At 41.2% G+C, this 20,057-nt stretch overlaps 1 protein-coding gene across 1 annotated transcript in view; it reads left to right on the top strand.

Moving 5' to 3' along the window:
• The window catches only part of LOC148443173 (solute carrier family 66 member 2-like), a 140,212-nt gene extending 130,237 nt beyond the window's left edge, over positions 1-9,975 (top strand). Inside the window, exon 5 of the mRNA XM_088463124.1 lies at positions 9,591-9,975. Coding sequence (XP_088319250.1) covers positions 9,591-9,765 — 175 coding nt within the window. The 3' untranslated portion in view covers positions 9,766-9,975. The remainder of the gene's footprint in view (positions 1-9,590) is intronic.
• The last annotated feature ends 10,082 nt before the right edge of the window (positions 9,976-20,057 follow it).

Genomic DNA, 20,057 nt, shown 5'->3' with positions numbered 1-20,057 from the left:
GTTAGTTATTAGGTGTGTGCTTTGGGTATATATACATAATACTCCTGAGTTAGTTATTAGGTGTGTGCTTTGGGTATAGATATATAATACTCCTGGGTTAGTTATTAGGTGTGTGTGCTTTGGGTATAGATACATAATACTCCTGAGTTAGTTATTAGGTATTTGCTTTGGGAAGAGATACATAATAATCCTGAGTTAGTTATTAGGTATGTGCTTTGGGTATAGATACATAATACTCCTGAGTTAGTTATTAGGTATTTGCTTTGGGAATAGATACATAATAATCCTGAGTTAGTTATTAGGTATGTGCTTTGGGTATAGATACATAATACTCCTGAGTTAGTTATTAGGTGTGTGCTTCGGATATAGATACATAATACTCCTGAGTTAGTTATTAGGTATGTGCTTTGGGTATAGATACATAATATTCCTGAGTTAGTTATTAGATGTGTGCTTTGGGTATATATACATAATACTCCTGAGTTAGTTATTAGGTATTTGCTTTAGGTATATATACATAATACCCCTGAGTTAGTTATTAGGTATGTGCTTTGGGTATATATACATAATACTCCTGAGATAGTTATTAGGTATGTGCTTTGGATATAGATACATAATACTCCTGAGTTAGTTATTAGGAATGTGCTTTGGGTATAGATATATAATACTCCTGTGTTAGTTATTAGGTATGTGCTTCGGATATAGATACATAATACTCCTGAGTTAGTTATTAGATATGTGCTTTGGGTATAGATTCATAATACTCCTGAGTTAGTTATTAGGTATGTGCTTTGGGTATATATACATAATACTCCTGAGTTAGTTATTAGGTGTGTGCTTTGGGTATAGATACATAATACTCCTGGGTTAGTTATTAGGTGTGTGCTTTGGGTATATATACATAATACTCCTGAGTTAGTTATTAGGTGTGTGCTTTGGGTATAGATACATAATACTCCTGGGTTAGTTATTAGGTGTGTGCTTAGGGTATATATACATAATACTCCTGTGTTAGTTATTAGGTGTGTGCTTTGGGTATAGATACACAATACTCCTGTGTTAGTTATTAGGTATGTGCTTTGGGTATAGATACATAATACTCCTGGGTTAGTTATTAGGTATGTGCTTTGGGTATATATACATAATACTCCTGAGTTAGTTATTAGGTATGTGTGTGCTTTGGGTATAGATACATAATCCTCCTGTGTTAGTTATTAGGTATGTGCTTTGGGTATAGATACATAATACTCCTGGGTTAGTTATTAGGTATGTGCTTTGGGTATATATACATAATACTCCTGAGTTAGTTATTAGGTATGTGTGTGCTTTGGGTATAGATACATAATACTCCTGAGTTAGTTATTAGGTGTGTGCTTTGGGTATATATACATAATACTCCTGAGTTAGTTATTAGGTATGTGCTTTGGGTATAGATACATAATACTCCTGAGTTAGTTATTAGGTATGTGCTTTGCGTATATATACATAATACTCCTGAGTTAGTTATTAGGTGTGTGCTTTGGGTATAGATACATAATACTCCTGGGTTAGTTATTAGATGTGTGCTTTGGGTATATATACATAATACTCCTGAGTTAGTTATTAGGTGTGTGCTTTGGGTATAGATATATAATAATCCTGGGTTAGTTATTAGGTGTGTGTGCTTTGGGTATAGATACATAATACTCCTGAGTTAGTTATTAGGTGTGTGTGCTTTGGGTATATATACATAATACTCCTGAGTTAGTTATTAGGTATGTGTGCTTTGGGTATAGATACATAATACTCCTGGGTTAGTTATTAGGTGTGTGTGCTTTGGGTATATATACATAATACTCCTGAGTTAGTTATTAGGTATGTGTGCTTTGGGTATAGATACATAATACTCCTGAGTTAGTTATTAGGTATGTGCTTTGGGTATATATACATAATACTCCTGGGTTAGTTATTAGGTATTTGCTTTGGGTATAGATACATAATACTCCTGAGTTAGTTATTAGGTATTTGCTTTGGGAAGAGATACATAATAATCCTGAGTTAGTTATTAGGTATGTGCTTTGGGTATAGATACATAATACTCCTGAGTTAGTTATTAGGTATTTGCTTTGGGAATAGATACATAATAATCCTGAGTTAGTTATTAGGTATGTGCTTTGGGTATAGATACATAATACTCCTGAGTTAGTTATTAGGTATGTGCTTTGGGTATAGATACATAATACTCCTGAGTTAGTTATTAGGTATTTGCTTTGGGTATAGACACATAATACTCCTGAATTAGTTATTAGCTATGTGTGTGCTTTGGGTATAGATACACAATACTCCTGGGTTAGTTATTAGGTATGTGCTTTGGGTATATATACATAATACTCCTGGGTTAGTTATTAGGTATGTGCTTTGGGTATAGATACATAATACTCCTGGGTTAGTTATTAGGTATGTGCTTTGGGTATAGATACACAATACTCCTTGGTTAGTTATTAGGTATGTGCTTTGGGTATATATACATAATACTCCTGAGTTAGTTATTAGGTGTGTGCTTTGGGTATAGATACATAATACTCCTGAGTTAGTTTTTAGGTATGTGCTTTGGGTATATATACATAATACTCCTGGGTTAGTTATTAGGTATTTGCTTTGGGTATAGATACATAATACTCCTGAGTTAGTTATTAGGTATTTGCTTTGGGAATAGATACATAATAATCCTGAGTTAGTTATTAGGTATGTGCTTTGGGTATAGATACATAATACTCCTGAGTTAGTTATTAGGTATTTGCTTTGGGTATAGATACATAATACTCCTGGGTTAGTTATTAGGTATGTGCTTTGGGTATAGATACATAATACTCTTGAGTTAGTTATTAGGTGTGTGCTTTGGGTATATATACATAATACTCCTGAGTTAGTTATTAGGTGTGTGCTTTGGGTATAGATACATAATACTCCTGAGATAGTTATTAGGTGTGTGCTTTGGGTATATATACATACTACTCCTGAATTAGTTATTAGCTATGTATGTGCTTTGGGTATAGATACATAATACTCCTGAGTTAGTTATTAGGTATGTGCTTCGGATATAGATACATAATACTCCTGAGTTAGTTATTAGGTATGTGCTTTGGGTATAGATACATAATATTCCTGAGTTAGTTATTAGGTATGTGCTTTGGGTATAGATACATAATACTCCTGAGTTAGTTATTAGGTGTGTGCTTTGGGTATAGATACATAATACTCCTGAGTTAGTTATTAGGTGTGTGCTTTGGGTATAGATATACAATACTCCTGAGTTAGTTATTAGGTATGTGCTTTGGGTATAGATACATAATACTCCTGAGTTAGTTATTAGATATGTGCTTTGGGTATAGATACATAATACTCCTGAGTTAGTTATTAGGTATGTGCTTTGGGTATAGATACATAATACTCCTGTGTTAGTTATTAGGTATTTGCTTTGGGTATAGATACATAATACTCCTGGGTTAGTTATTAGGTATTTGCTTTGGGTATAGATACATAATACTCCTGGGTTAGTTATTAGGTATTTGCTTTGGGAATAGATACATAATACTCATGAGTTAGTTATTAGGTGTGTGCTTTGGGTATATATACATACTACTCCTGAATTAGTTATTAGCTATGTATGTGCTTTGGGTATAGATACATAATACTCCTGAGTTAGTTATTAGGTATGTGCTTTGGGTATAGATACATAATACTCCTGAGTTAGTTATTAGGTGTGTGCTTTGGGTATATATACATACTACTCCTGAATTAGTTATTAGCTATGTATGTGCTTTGGGTATAGATACATAATACTCCTGAGTTAGTTATTAGGTGTGTGCTTCGGATATAGATACATAATACTCCTGAGTTAGTTATTAGATATGTGCTTTGGGTATAGATACATAATACTCCTGTGTTAGTTATTAGGTATTTGCTTTGGGTATAGATACATAATACTCCTGGGTTAGTTATTAGGTATTTGCTTTCTGTATAGATACATAATACTCCTGGGTTAGTTATTAGGTATTTGCTTTGGGAATAGATACATAATACTCTTGAGTTAGTTATTAGGTGTGTGCTTTGGGTATATATACATACTACTCCTGAATTAGTTATTAGCTATGTATGTGCTTTGGGTATAGATACATAATACTCCTGAGTTAGTTATTAGGTATGTGCTTTGGGTATAGATACATAATACTCCTGTGTTAGTTATTAGGTATGTGCTTTGGGTATAGATATATAATACTCCTGAGTTAGTTATTAGATATGTGCTTTGGGTATAGATACATAATACTCCTGAGTTAGTTATTAGGTATGTGCTTCGGATATAGATACATAATACTCCTGAGTTAGTTATTAGGAATGTGCTTTGGGTATAGATATATAATACTCCTGTGTTAGTTATTAGGTATGTGCTTCGGATACAGATACATAATACTCCTGAGTTAGTTATTAGATATGTGCTTTGGGTATAGATACATAATTCTCCTGAGTTAGTTATTAGGTATGTGCTTCGGATATAGATACATAATACTCCTGAGTTAGTTATTAGGTATGTGCTTTGGGTATAGATATATAATATTCCTGAGTTAGTTATTAGGAATGTGCTTTGGGTATAGATACATAATACTCCTGAGTTAATTATTAGGAATGTGCTTTGGGTATAGATACATAATACTCCTGAGTTAGTTATTAGGTATGTGCTTTGGGTATAGATACACAATACTCCTGGGTTAGTTATTAGGTATGTGCTTTGGGTATAGATACACAATACTCCTGTGTTAGTTATTAGGTATGTGCTTTGGGAATAGATACATAATACTCCTGAGTTAGTTATTAGGTATGTGCTTTGGGTATAGATATATGATATTCCTGAGTTAGTTATTAGGTATGTGCTTTGGGTATATATACATAATACTCCTGTGTTAGTTATTAGGTATGTGCTTTGGGTATAGATACATTATACTCCTGAGTTAGTTATTAGGTATGTGCTTTGGGTATAGATACACAATACTGCTGTGTTAGTTATTAGGTATGTGCTTTGGGTATAGATACACAATACTCCTGTGTTAGTTATTAGGTATGTGTGTGCTTTGCGTATATATACATAATACTCCTGAGTTAGTTATTAGGTATTTGCTTTGGGAATAGATACATAATACTCCTGAGTTAGTTATTAGGTGTGTGCTTTGGGTATAGATATATAATTCTCCTGAGTTAGTTATTAGGTATGTGCTTTGGGTATATATACATAATACTCCTGAGTTAGTTATTAGGTATGTGCTTTGGGTATAGATACATAATACTCCTGAGTTAGTTATTAGGTGTGTGCTTTGGGTATAGATATATAATACTCCTGAGTTAGTTATTAGGTATGTGCTTTGGGAATAGATACATAATACTCCTGAGTTAGTTATTAGGTATGTGCTTTGGGAATAGATACATAATACTCCTGAGTTAGTTATTAGGTATGTTTGTGCTTTGGGTATAGATACATAATACTCCTGAGATAGTTATTAGGTATGTGTGTGCTTTGGGTATAGATACATAATACTCCTGAGTTAGTTATTAGGTGTGTGCTTTGGGTATAGATACATAATACTCCTGAGTTAATTATTAGGAATGTGCTTTGGGTATAGATACATAATACTCCTGAGTTAGTTATTAGGTATGTGCTTTGGGTATAGATACACAATACTCCTGGGTTAGTTATTAGGTATGTGCTTTTGGGTATAGATACACAATACTCCTGTGTTAGTTATTAGGTATGTGCTTTGGGAATAGATACATAATACTCCTGAGTTAGTTATTAGGTGTGTGCTTTGGGTATAGATACATAATACTCCTGAGTTAGTTATTAGGTATGTGCTTTGGGTATATATACATAATACTCCTGGGTTAGTTATTAGGTATTTGCTTTGGGTATAGATACATAATTCTCCTGAGTTAGTTATTAGGTATTTGCTTTGGGAATAGATACATAATAATCCTGAGTTAGTTATTAGGTATGTGCTTTGGGTATAGATACATAATACTCCTGAGTTAGTTATTAGGTATTTGCTTTGGGTATAGATACATAATACTCCTGGGTTAGTTATTAGGTATGTGCTTTGGGTATAGATACATAATACTCTTGAGTTAGTTATTAGGTGTGTGCTTTGGGTATATATACATAATACTCCTGAGTTAGTTATTAGGTGTGTGCTTTGGGTATAGATACATAATACTCCTGAGTTAGTTATTAGGTGTGTGCTTTGGATATATATACACACTACTCCTGAATTAGTTATTAGCTATGTATGTGCTTTGGGTATAGATACATAATACTCCTGAGTTAGTTATTAGGTATGTGCTTCGGATATAGATACATAATACTCCTGAGTTAGTTATTAGGTATGTGCTTTGGGTATAGATACATAATATTCCTGAGTTAGTTATTAGGTATGTGCTTTGGGTATAGATACATAATAATCCTGAGTTAGTTATTAGGTGTGTGCTTTGGGTATAGATACATAATACTCCTGAGTTAGTTATTAGGTGTGTGCTTTGGGTATAGATATACAATACTCCTGAGTTAGTTATTAGGTATGTGCTTTGGGTATAGATACATAATACTCCTGAGTTAGTTATTAGATATGTGCTTTGGGTATAGATAAATAATACTCCTGAGTTATTTATTAGGTATGTGCTTTGGGTATAGATACGTAATACTCCTGTGTTAGTTATTAGGTATTTGCTTTGGGTATAGATACATAATACTCCTGGGTTAGTTATTAGGTATTTGCTTTGGGTATAGATACATAATACTCCTGGGTTAGTTATTAGGTATTTGCTTTGGGAATAGATACATAATACTCATGAGTTAGTTATTAGGTGTGTGCTTTGGGTATATATACATACTACTCCTGAATTAGTTATTAGCTATGTATGTGCTTTGGGTATAGATACATAATACTCCTGAGTTAGTTATTAGGTATGTGCTTTGGGTATAGATACATAATACTCCTGAGTTAGTTATTAGGTGTGTGCTTTGGGTATATATACATACTACTCCTGAATTAGTTATTAGCTATGTATGTGCTTTGGGTATAGATACATAATACTCCTGAGTTAGTTATTAGGTATGTGCTTTGGGTATAGATACATAATATTCCTGAGTTAGTTATTAGGTATGTGCTTTGGGTATAGATACATAATACTCCTGAGTTAGTTATTAGATATTTGCTTTGGGTATAGATACATAATACTCCTGTGTTAGTTATTAGGTATTTGCTTTGGGTATAGATACATAATACTCCTGGGTTAGTTATTAGGTATTTGCTGTGGGTATAGATACATAATACTCCTGGGTTAGTTATTAGGTATTTGCTTTGGGAATAGATACATAATACTCTTGAGTTAGTTATTAGGTGTGTGCTTTGGGTATATATACATACTACTCCTGAATTAGTTATTAGCTATGTATGTGCTTTGGGTATAGATACATAATACTCCTGAGTTAGTTATTAGGTATGTGCTTTGGGTATAGATACATAATACTCCTGTGTTAGTTATTAGGTATGTGCTTTGGGTATAGATATATAATACTCCTGAGTTAGTTATTAGATATGTGCTTTGGGTATAGATACATAATACTCCTGAGTTAGTTATTAGGTATGTGCTTCGGATATAGATACATAATACTCCTGAGTTAGTTATTAGGAATGTGCTTTGGGTATAGATATATAATACTCCTGTGTTAGTTATTAGGTATGTGCTTCGGATATAGATACATAATACTCCTGAGTTAGTTATTAGATATGTGCTTTGGGTATAGATACATAATTCTCCTGAGTTAGTTATTAGGTATGTGCTTCGGATATAGATACATAATACTCCTGAGTTAGTTATTAGGTATGTGCTTTGGGTATAGATATATAATATTCCTGAGTTAGTTATTAGGTATGTGCTTTGGGTATAGATACATAATACTCCTGAGTTAATTATTAGGAATGTGCTTTGGGTATAGATACATAATACTCCTGAGTTAGTTATTAGGTATGTGCTTTGGGTATAGATACACAATACTCCTGGGTTAGTTATTAGGTATGTGCTTTGGGTATAGATACACAATACTCCTGTGTTAGTTATTAGGTATGTGCTTTGGGAATAGATACATAATACTCCTGAGTTAGTTATTAGGTATGTGCTTTGGGTATAGATATATAATATTCCTGAGTTAGTTATTAGGTATGTGCTTTGGGTATATATACATAATACTCCTGTGTTAGTTATTAGGTGTGTGCTTTGGGTATATATATACATAATACTCCTGTGTTAGTTATTAGGTATGTGCTTTGGGTATAGATACATAATACTCCTGAGTTAGTTATTAGGAATGTGCTTTGGGTATAGATACATTATACTCCTGAGTTAGTTATTAGGTATGTGCTTTGGGTATAGATACACAATACTCCTGTGTTAGTTATTAGGTATGTGCTTTGGGTATAGATACACAATACTCCTGAGTTAGTTATTAGGTATGTGCTTTGCGTATATATACATAATACTCCTGAGTTAGTTATTAGGTATTTGCTTTGGGAATAGATACATAATACTCCTGAGTTAGTTATTAGGTGTGTGCTTTGGGTATAGATATATAATACTCCTGAGTTAGTTATTAGGTACGCGCTTTGGGTATATATACATAATACTCCTGAGTTAGTTATTAGGTATGTGCTTTGGGTATAGATACATAATACTCCTGAGTTAGTTATTAGGTGTGTGCTTTGGGTATAGATATATAATACTCCTGAGTTAGTTATTAGGTATGTGCTTTGGGAATAGATACATAATACTCCTGAGTTAGTTATTAGGTATGTGCTTTGGGTATATATACATAATACTCCTGAGTTAGTTATTAGGTATGTGTGTGCTTTGGGTATAGATACATAATACTCCTGAGTTAGTTATTAGGTGTGTGCTTTGGGTATAGATACATAATACTCCTGAGTTAGTTATTAGGTATGTGCTTTGGGAATAGATACATAATACTCCTGAGTTAGTTATTAGGTATGTGTGTGCTTTGGGTATAGATACATAATACTCCTGGGTTAGTTATTAGGTATGTGTGTGCTTTGGGTATAGATACATAATACTCCTGAGTTAGTTATTAGGTATGTGTGTGCTTTGGGTATAGATACATAATACTCCTGAGTTAGTTATTAGGTATGTGCTTTGGGTATAGATACATAATACTCCTGAGTTAGTTATTAGGTATGTGTGTGCTTTGGGTATAGATACATAATACTCCTGAGTTAGTTATTAGGTGTGTGCTTTGGGTATAGATACATAATACTGCTGAGTTAGTTATTAGGTATGTGTGTGCTTTGTTTGACTTCTCCTTTACACCTAAGAGAACAGTAAGATTGCACCGTATAGCATAAATAACCACAGCGTCATTAGGAACCCAGGAGCCAGAGCCCGGGTGATAAGAGGCCGCAGTGAGTGATCTGGGAGGCAGATAGCTGGAGAGGGAATGGGCTGTGTATCTGCTTATTACAGGCCAGTAACCTGAACCTTCTGTCTCTCCTGGTCAGTGTGAAGATGGTCCTGCTGTGGACTGTTGGCGACAGCTTCAAGGCCACTTATTTTATTATTAAGGAAACCCCGGCTCAGTTCTGGCTGTGCGGAGCCCTACAGATCTGCCTGGACACCGCTATCCTCCTCCAGGTCTATCACTACAACCACAGGCCTCACGCCAAGTTTGGCTGAGCACCCGCCAGTCACGGATAAAGAGATAAAGCGTGGCAGCGCAGGATGCATGCGCTATCACCGGGGACAGGACCTAGGACGCAGCAGCCTTCTCCCGCGCTATGGAATGATCTGTCATCGGATTAGAAATGTCAGTATTTTATGGCAATCAAACAATACACAAGGCGGATAGAGTCATGGAAAATATAGATGTTCATTTTTAATGTAAAAACTGTCACCATCAATTAAAATAAATCTCTTCTGAAGATACATTTGTACGTTATGTAAATTTGTTTCTGGCCATTTACATTGTGGCTGTGCAGCCCTGTACTATTATTTGGCTACTACACTCCGTGCAGCCATATATATATATTTATATATATATATATATATATATATATATGAGAAAAGGTTTGGAAAGAACATGCGCCTAATAGTGTAGTATTTTTAAATTAAAGTGCATGTGCTCATATACAAAATGTGCGTACCAGATATAAGATCTTTTAGGCTTATCTGAGTTTCAATGCGGTGGTTCCAGTCGATGGGATGGACCTGGGATTCTGTTGACAGGAAACCTTAGGGGATCGGCTCAGTTGAAGCCAAATATGATAGAAAATATAGTTTAGCACTTGTTATATTGTACATGTGGATAAAGTAATATATTTTGCGTACCAGAAAGCACTGAATAGACAGCATTTAATCATTAGTTCCTGCTTGTTCTTTCAATATCCCTTAGACTGCCCACATTTCCACACGTATGGGTTTAAAAGCTTCAAACCAAGCAGAAATGACCCATTGTCAGTGGTAATTCGAGTAGGGGTTTATTACAAGATGATGGGGGGGGGGAATACAGGAAAACAATGATGAAGTAAAAAATAATAGTAAAAGTGCTTATCTTGTATATGCAAAAGGTCCTTAGCAGTGTCTAGAACTATACACATTCATGAGAATATATATATAATGAACAACAAATATCATTAAACTGTGTCTCTTTTTTATATCATGTTGACATGATGTATTTCCTAATGTATTTGGTGATTACAGAGTTCCTCCATATCACAGTTAGTTATGTCGTTGTGTATCTCTATATTCCTATATTCCTTTCTCCAAACCGATGTTCATCCCTGATCTTACGTGCACAACTCCAAATCATCAATAATATATATAAATGCAATAACATTTTGCAATCAATAGAGGTTTTTAGCATAATCATGGCCAAGGTTATGGGCCTACCCAACATATCCAGGTAACCTCTTTCGGGTAGGTCCATAACATACTAAGGTTCAAATCCAGAGCACAGGACCCCCCAAAACCGGCCAGGCTAAGCCGCCCCAGGGCACCACCATAGTAAGAAAAGTGCAGTGTAAAGAGATAGTTAGGAGCAGCTGCTGCTGCATATAAAGAATGAAAATAAAAAAGTGAAGTACATATATATTAGACACACAGTGAAGGGTTAAAATGTGTTATAAAGGAAAATGTGCTATAATGCGGTGCCCTGAGACAGACCAACCAACGCAATCCAGGGGGACCCATGCCCCAAAAATGAACCAAAGTTGCACTACAGTATATAACTTGTAGGACTTACCTAGAATTGTGCCTAATACAGTGTGCATATACATTACCATACTCCATGCTTTTACACCAATAAGGAAGGGTGCTAGTCCAGACTGAGGGCGTCTCCTTTCCCTCAGAAGTGCAGTAAAGCACATTAAATGGAGCATATGGGAAAGATTTCTGGGCTGCACAACCTGACTCTATATATTAAGGGAGGTGCTACCTGATGAGACTAATTGCAGGCACAGAAACAGACAAATCCCAGGTGCACAACTCCAAATCATCAATAATATATATAAATGCAATAACATTTTGCAATCAATAGAGGTTTTTAGCATAATCATGGCCAAGCTTATGGGCCTACCCACCATATCTAGGTAACCTCTTTCGGGTAGGTCCCTAACATACTACGATTCAAATCCAGAGCGCAGGACCCCCCAAAACCGTGAAGGAATGACAGATATCATCGTAATTGGAGGCGGCGCTGGATGCGTCTCTCTGTTACCGGATATAAATGTGGGTAATGTTCTTTCATCCCTTTCTGTAGGGTTTAGTGCGCAGCTCTGGGAGCGATTTAAGCAGTGTAATAGACACGTCACCCTGGGGCGGCTTCCTGATAAAGGGTCCCCGCCGGGCGCACTGGGGAATCTTCACTCACAGGAGCGCGGGAATATTGTTCCTGGCTCGTACAGAACTTTATTGGGTGAGTGTAATAAATGTGAGGGCAGGGTGTCATTTCCATTATTATAGTTCTACAGGGTGTTGTCATTAGGTCGGCAATAACAATGTCAGCAGTTATGATGTTGACAGGCAACATGTCGTCATTCTCAGAATATCGATAGGTGAAATGGCGGCACTGTCACAATGTCGGCATTAGGGTTAGGCTGCGGGACGGGGGTAAGGATTAGGCTGCGGGGGGAGTTAAGGTTAGGATTAGGCACTAGGAGGAGGGTTAGGCTGGGGAGGGGAGGTCAGGGTTGGGCACTAGGAGGAGGTTAGGGTTTGGCTGGGGAGGGGAGGCCAGGGTGAGGCACTAGGAGGAGGTTAGGGTTTGGCTGGGGAGGGGAGGCCAGGGTGAGCCACTAGGAGGAGGTTAGGGTTAGGCTGGGGAGGCCAGGGTGAGGCACTAGGAGGAGGTTAGGGTTAGGCTGGGGAGGGGAGGCCAGGGTGAGGCACTAGGAGGAGGTTAGGGTTCGGCTGGGGAGGGGAGGCCAGGTTGAAGCACTAGGAGGAGGTTAGGGTTAGGCTGGGGAGGGGAGGTTAGGTTGAGGCACTAGGAGGAGATTAGGGTTAGGCTGGGGAGGGGAGGTCAGGGTTAGGCACTAGGAGGAGGTTAGGGTTAGGCTGGGGAGGGGAGGCCAGGGTTAGGCACTAGGAGGAGGTTAGGGTTAGACTGGGGAGGGGAGGCCAGGGTTAGGCACTAGGAGGAGATTAGGGTTAGGCTGGGGAGGGGAGGCCAGGGTTAGGCACTAGGAGGAGGTTGGGGTTAGGCTGGGGAGGGAGGTTAGGATGCATGACTGGGGGGTTAGGCTGGGGGGGTGAGGGTTAGGCACTAGGAGGAGGTTAGGGTTAGGCTGGGGAGGGAAGGGTTTGGCACTAGGAGGAGGTTAGGGTTAGGCTGAGAAGGGAGGTTAGGATGCATGACGGGGGTTAGGGTAAGGCACCAGGAGGGAGGGTGGTTAAGGGTAGGGCGGGTACAGTATACTCACTAGAACACAGCTCCATCAGATGACTCCGCTGGAAGTGACGGTCACATGACTGCTGGGACACGGAACATCACTGTCTCCCTGATGACCTGATGAATGTGGACATATCATACCGCACCCATTTCTACACCCACACAGATATTATATTGCCTCAGAAACATGGGCAACGTGGGCACTGCCAGAGGGTAATGGGACTACAACGCTACTGTCATTAATTATTTTATTCAATATAAAGTTAGCGCAGCGTACAAATCGCCACATTGTAAGAGTATCCCGCACGTGTCTGCCTGCAACATGATGGCGTACCTGTCATGTGTGTATTAGTGGGGTTTCCTGCATCCCGGTCACACTATCAGTGCCTGCGCACTCTGTAACTCCGCATCGGTGCATCATCGTGTTCACCATCGACACTTCCACCCAGCTCTGTTACTGGCGCCGTACTCAACTCCTGTAGCGCATTTGTGTGCACACAACTGTGCTGCAACAAATAATCGCTCAACTACATGAACAGCAGCATTGCTGGCACTTAGCGTTCACCGCTGTATTAGGCCCAATGGCTCTGGCAGCACCTCCATCAAATACGCCCTTCACTCTCTTATTACCCACATACTATATATGTAAGATGTGTAAGGATACAGGGATAGCGTTAGTAATGGTGTCCGGTTCTGTCTTAGTCACTGTGAATATGGGAATCCTAGATTACTCCAACACTAGCATGGACTGAGAGAGGGACTGAGAGAGGGACTGAGAGAGGGACAGAGAGAGAGATGGACTGAGAGAGGGACTGAGAGAGGGATGGACTGAGAGATGGACTGACAGATGGACAGAGAGGTGGACAGAGAGAGGGACTGAGAGATGGACAGAGAGAGAGATGGACTGACAGATGGACTGACAGATGGACTGACAGATGGACAGAGAGAGGGACTAAGATGGACTGAGATGGACAGAGAGAGAGATGGACTGAGAGATGGACTGAGATGGACAGAGAGAGAGATGGACTGAGAGATGGATAGAGAGAGGGACTGAGAGAGAGATGCACTGAGAGATGGACTGAGTGAGAGATGGACTTAGACGGACAGAGAGAGAGATGGACTGAGAGAGGGACTGAGAGAGAGATGGACTGAGATGGACAGAGAAAGAGATGAACAGAGAGAGAGATGGACAGAGACAGAGAGATGTACTGGGAGATGTACTGGTAGATGGACTGGGAGATGGACTGGGAGATGGACAGGGAGATGGACTGAGAGATGGTCAGAGAGAGAGAGATGGACAGAGAGAGGGACTGAGAGATGGACTGAGATAGACAAAGAGAGAGATGGACTGAGAGATGGACTGAGAGATGGATAGAGAGAGAGGGACTGAGAGAGGGACTGAGAGAGAGATGCACTGAGAGATGGAATGAGCGAGAGATGGTCTTAGATGGACAGAGAGAGAGATGGACTGAGAGAGGGACTGAGAGAGAGATGGAACTGAGACGGACAGAGAAAGACATGAACAGAGAGAGAGATGGACAGAGAGATGGACAGAGACAGAGAGATGGACTGGGAGATGGACTGGGAGATGGACAGGGAGATGGACTGAGAGATGGACTGAGAGATGATCAGAGAGAGAGAGAGATGGAGAGAGAGAGAGAGATGGACAGAGAGAGGGACTGAGAGATGGACTGAGATGGACAGAGAGAGAGATGGACTGAGAGATGGATAGAGAGAGAGGGACTGAGAGAGAGATGCACTGAGAGATGGACTGAGCGAGAGATGGACTTAGATGGACAGAGAGAGAGATGGACTGAGAGAGGGACTGAGAGAGAGATGGACTGAGACGGACAGAGAAAGAGATGAACAGAGAGAGAGATGGACAGAGAGATGGACAGAGACAGAGAGATGGACTGGGAGATGGACTGGGAGATGGACAGGGAGATGGACTGAGAGATGGATTGAGAGATGGTCAGAGAGAGAGAGATGGACAGAGAGAGAGATGGACAGAGAGAGGGACTGAGAGATGGACTGAGATAGACAAAGAGAGAGATGGACTGAGATGGACAGAGAGAGAGATGGATAGAGAGAGAGGGACTGAGAGAGGGACTGAGAGAGGGACTGAGAGAGAGAGACACTGAGAGATGGACTGAGCGAGAGATGGACTTAGACGGACAGAGAGAGAGATGGACTGAGAGAGGGACTGAGAGAGAGATGGACTGAGACGGACAGAGAGATGAACAGAGAGAGAGATGGACAGAGAGATGGACAGAGACAGGGAGATGGACAGAGATGGACTGAGAGATGGGCAGAGAGAGGGACTGACTGACTGAGAGATGGACAGAGAGGGACTGAGAGATGGACAGAGAGGGACTGAGAGATGGGCAGAGAGATGGACAGAGAGGGACAGAGAGATGAACTGAGGGAGAGACGAGAGACTGAGAGAGGGACAGAGAGATGGACAGAGATGGACTGAGGAAGGGACTGGGAGATGGACAGGGAGAGGGACAGAGAGATGGACAGAGGGCCTGATTCAGCAAGGAACACAAGTGTGCACACGCACGCACTCGACCAGAGAGAGGGTCTGAGAGAAGGACTGAGAGGGGTTAAGAGAGATGGACAGAGAGAAGGACTGAGAGGTGGATAGAGAGGGACAGATGGACTGAGAGATGGACAGAGAGGGACTGAGAGATGGGCAGAGAGAGATGGACTGAGAGATGGACAGAGAGGGACTGAGAGATGGGCAGAGAGATGGGCAGAGAGATGGACAAAGAGATGGGCAGAGAGATGGGCAGAGAGATGGACAGAGAGATGGGCAGAGAGAGGGACAGAGAGATTGACTGACTGACTGACTGAGAGATGGACAGAGATGGACTGAGAGATGGGCAAAGAGAGATGGACAGAGAGATGGACAGAGAGGGACTGAGAGATGGATAGAGAGGGACAGATGGACTGAGAGATGGACAGAGAGGGACTGAGAGATGGGCAGAGAGATGGGCAGAGAGATGGACAAAGAGATGGGCAGAGAGATGGGCAGAGAGATGGGCAGAGAGATGGACAGAGATATGGGCAGAGAGAGGGACAGAGAGATTGACTGACTGACTGACTGAGAGATGGACAGAGATGGACTTGAGAGACTGATTCAGACCCCTTCGCTAGCAAGCGATCACTCGGAGCAATGTTTTACAAAGTGCGCATATGTATGCATCGCAGTGCGAGAACTAGTCCGAGCGATTGGGAAGAATCGCTTGCCCTGCAGAGACAGCCCAGCAGAGTGAGTGACAGGAGAAGCCGTTTGTGGGTGGTAACAGGGGCAGGGCAGTAGTAGCGGGGGAGTGGAGGTGCGAACACAGACGTGCCTGATTGTCTTAACGCCATTTCAGAGGCGTGCATAATTAACAGGCAGCGTCCTAGTACACGTTACCTGGTTGAATTACACACTGAAGTGCTCGCAGTGCTTGCAGTAGGGTACAGTCAACCGCAAGTGCTGCGTTCTGATCCGATGGAACCCGATGTACCGATGGTTGTATCTACTTCCTGGAGATGACGTTCAATAGTGGGCGGCTAAAGACAGGCTGGTTGGCGTCTATAAACACAAAGTGATCGCTCGCCAAAACATAGTTGGCGTGCTTATGCCTTACCGTGCGCTCACCTGCCTTGACGTCACTTAGCTGATTTTGCATAAGCTGGGAGCGAGCGTCCGCATCTAGCGACCGGGTCTGAATCAGGCCCTGAATACACAAAGGATTTAGGACTAAATTTATATAAATTAAAATGAGCAATTACCACTATTTTGTCTGTACACAGCAACAGATTCCATGTGTCACCTGCAGCCCGAGTGATAAATCACCACAAAGTGTCTGAGTGACATAAGCTTTACATTATTAATGGCATCTTTTCACACAAATGCTCAGAGTCCCAGCAGGACTAATTTAGGGACTGTGCAGGTCCCTTATGTAAAGTGAGCCTGACAGATCACCGGGGATAGGATGATGTATAAGGCTTGTGCTGTGGTGTGAACTCATAGTATTATTACCCCTCATACACAAGTAACCAACCTGTACCACAAGGAACACGCTAACACGCTAAACATGCAATAACAGAACAAGACGTTATTGGTTGTGTTGTATGAGAGGTGGAAGGGGCTCAGGACATAATTCAGACCCGTTCGCTAGGATGCGTTCGCACACAGCCAGGTGATTGTCTGCATTCTGCAGATGCGTACGCATCGCAATGCGTCTGCGTGAACCAGTGCGAGCTATCGGAAAGCGTTCGCTCGCTGCGCATAGACTGCCCGGCGGAATGTGTGACAGATGAGGCCGTTTGTGTGTGGTGACAGGGACTGGCCGCTAGAAATGGGGGAGTGGCGGTGCGAACGCAGGTGTGCCTGAGCGTCTTAGCGCCATTTCAGAGGCGTGCATAATTAAAATACAGCATAATTAAAAGACCGCACCTTTGCACACATCACCAGGTAGTATTCACTTGCAGTGCTTGCCACAAGTGCAGCGATCGCATGCGATGTTACCGATGGTTGCATACACTTCCTGGACATGACGTGCGCTAGTGGGCATCTTAAGACAGGCTGCTGGGCGACTGCATACACAATGTGATCGCACGCTAAGACATAGAGGACGTGCTAATGCCATGCCGTGCAATCGCCTGCCTTGCCGAATTTGCATACGCATCTAGCGAACAAACGCATCTAGCGAGCAAACTCATCTAGCGAGCGGGTCTGAATCAGGTGCTGAGGCCGGAGAGGTTTCTACAATCCTCATAGTAATATTCATATTGCCAGTTATTTTCCAGCTGCGTTCCCTGGGCTAAGGTCAAAAATTAAGGGTGGAGGGCATGCCAGCATCAGCCCCAGTTCATTCATTTAGGAAATAAGTGCAGTCTGTGTGTAAGGTACAGAACCCTCTGCCTTCCCCTCCGTGTGTGATGTACAGTACAATGTGTGCTAGGATGTCACTATACATTACCATAGTGGGGTCAGTAGTACGGTCTGTGTGTAAGGTACAGAACCCTCTGCATTCCCTTCCGTGTGTGATGTACAGTACAATGTGTGCTAGGATGTCACTATACATTACCATAGTGGGGTCAGTAGTACGGTCTGTGTGTAAGGTACAGAACCCTCTGCATTCCCCTCCGTGTGTGATGTACAGTACAATGTGTGCTAGGATGTCACTATACATTACCATAGTGGGGTCAGTAGTACGGTCTGTGTGTAAGGTACAGAACCCTCTGCATTCCCCTCCGTGTGTGAAGTACAGTACAATGTGTGCTAGGATGTCACTGTACATTACCATATTGGGGTCAGTAGTACGGTCTGTGTGTAAGGTACAGAACCCTCTGCATTCCCTTCCGTGTGTGGAGTACAGTACAATGTGTGCTAGGATGTCACTATACATTACCATAGGGGGGTCAGTAGTACGGTCTGTGTGTAATGTACGGAACCCTCTGCATTCCCTTCCGTGTGTGAAGTACAGTACAATGTGTGCTAGGATGTCACTATACATTACCATAGTGGGGTCAGTAGTACGGTATGTGTGTAAGGTACAGAACCCTCTGCATTCCCTTCCGTGTGTGAAGTACAGTACAATGTGTGCTAGGATGTCACTATACATTACCATAGTGGGGTCAGTAGTACGGTCTGTGTGTAAGGTACAGAACCCTCTGCATTCCCTTCCGTGTGTGAAGTACAGTACAATGTGTGCTAGGATGTCACTATACATTACCATAGTGGGGTCAGTAGTACGGTCTGTGTGTAAGGTACAGAACCCTCTGCATTCCCTTCCGTGTGTGAAGTACAGTACAATGTGTGCTAGGATGTCACTATACATTACCATAGTGGGGTCAGTAGTACGGTCTGTGTGTAAGGTACGGAACCCTCTGCATTCCCTTCCGTGTGTGAAGTACAGTACAATGTATGCTAGGATGTCACTGTACATTACCATAGTGGGGTCAGTAGTACAGTATGTGTGTAAGGTACAGAACCCTCTGCATTCCCTTCCGTGTGTGGAGTACAGTACAATGTGTGCTAGGATGTCACTATACATCACCATATTGGGGTCAGTAGTACGGTCTGTGTGTAAGGTACAGAACCCTCTGCATTCCCTTCCGTGTGTGTACAGTACAATGTGTGCTAGGATGTCACTATACATTACCATAGTGGGGTCAGTAGTACGGTCTGTGTGTAAGGTACAGAACCTTCTGCATTACCTTCCGTGTGTGAAGTACAGTACAATGTGTGCTAGGATGTCACTATACATTACCATAGTGGGGTCAGTAGTACGGTCTGTGTGTAAGGTACAGAACCCTCTGCATTCCCCTCCGTGTGTGAAGTATAGTACAATGTGTGCTAGGATGTCACTATACATTACCATAGTGGGGTCAGTAGTACGGTATGTGTGTAAGGTACAGAACCCTCTGCATTCCCTTCCGTGTGTGAAGTACAGTACAATGTGTGCTAGGATGTCACTATACATTACCATAGTGGGGTCAGTAGTACGGTCTGTGTGTAATGTACGGAACCCTCTGCATTCCCTTCCGTGTGTGAAGCACAGTACAATGTGTGCTAGGATGTCTCTATACATTACCATAGTGGGGTCAGAAGTACGGTCTGTGTGTAAGGTACAGAACCCTCTGCATTCCCTTCCGTGTGTGAAGTACAGTACAATGTGTGCTAGGAGGTCACTATACATTACCATAGTGGGGTCAGTAGTACGGTCTGTGTGTAAGGTACAGAACCCTCTGCATTCCCTTCCGTGTGTGAAGTACAGTACAATGTGTGCTAGGATGTCACTATACATTACCATAGTGGGGTCAGTAGTACGGTCTGTGTGTAAGGTACGGAAGCCTCTGCATTCCCTTCCGTGTGTGATGTACAGTACAATGTGTGCTAGGATGTCACTATACATTACCATAGTGGGGTCAGTAGTACGGTCTGTGTGTAAGGTACAGAACCCTCTGCATTCCCTTCCGTGTGTGATGTACAGTACAATGTGTGCTAGGATGTCACTATACATTACCATAGTGGGGTCAGTAGTACGGTCTGTGTGTAAGGTACAGAACCCTCTGCATT

Source organism: Taudactylus pleione, unplaced genomic scaffold (genome assembly GCF_031769625.1).
Source record: "Taudactylus pleione unplaced genomic scaffold, aTauple2 ptg001318l, whole genome shotgun sequence".
Lineage (NCBI taxonomy): Eukaryota > Metazoa > Chordata > Amphibia > Anura > Myobatrachidae > Taudactylus > Taudactylus pleione.
Note: the sequence above shows the minus strand (reverse complement) of the source record. Positions and strands in the feature narration are given on the sequence as shown.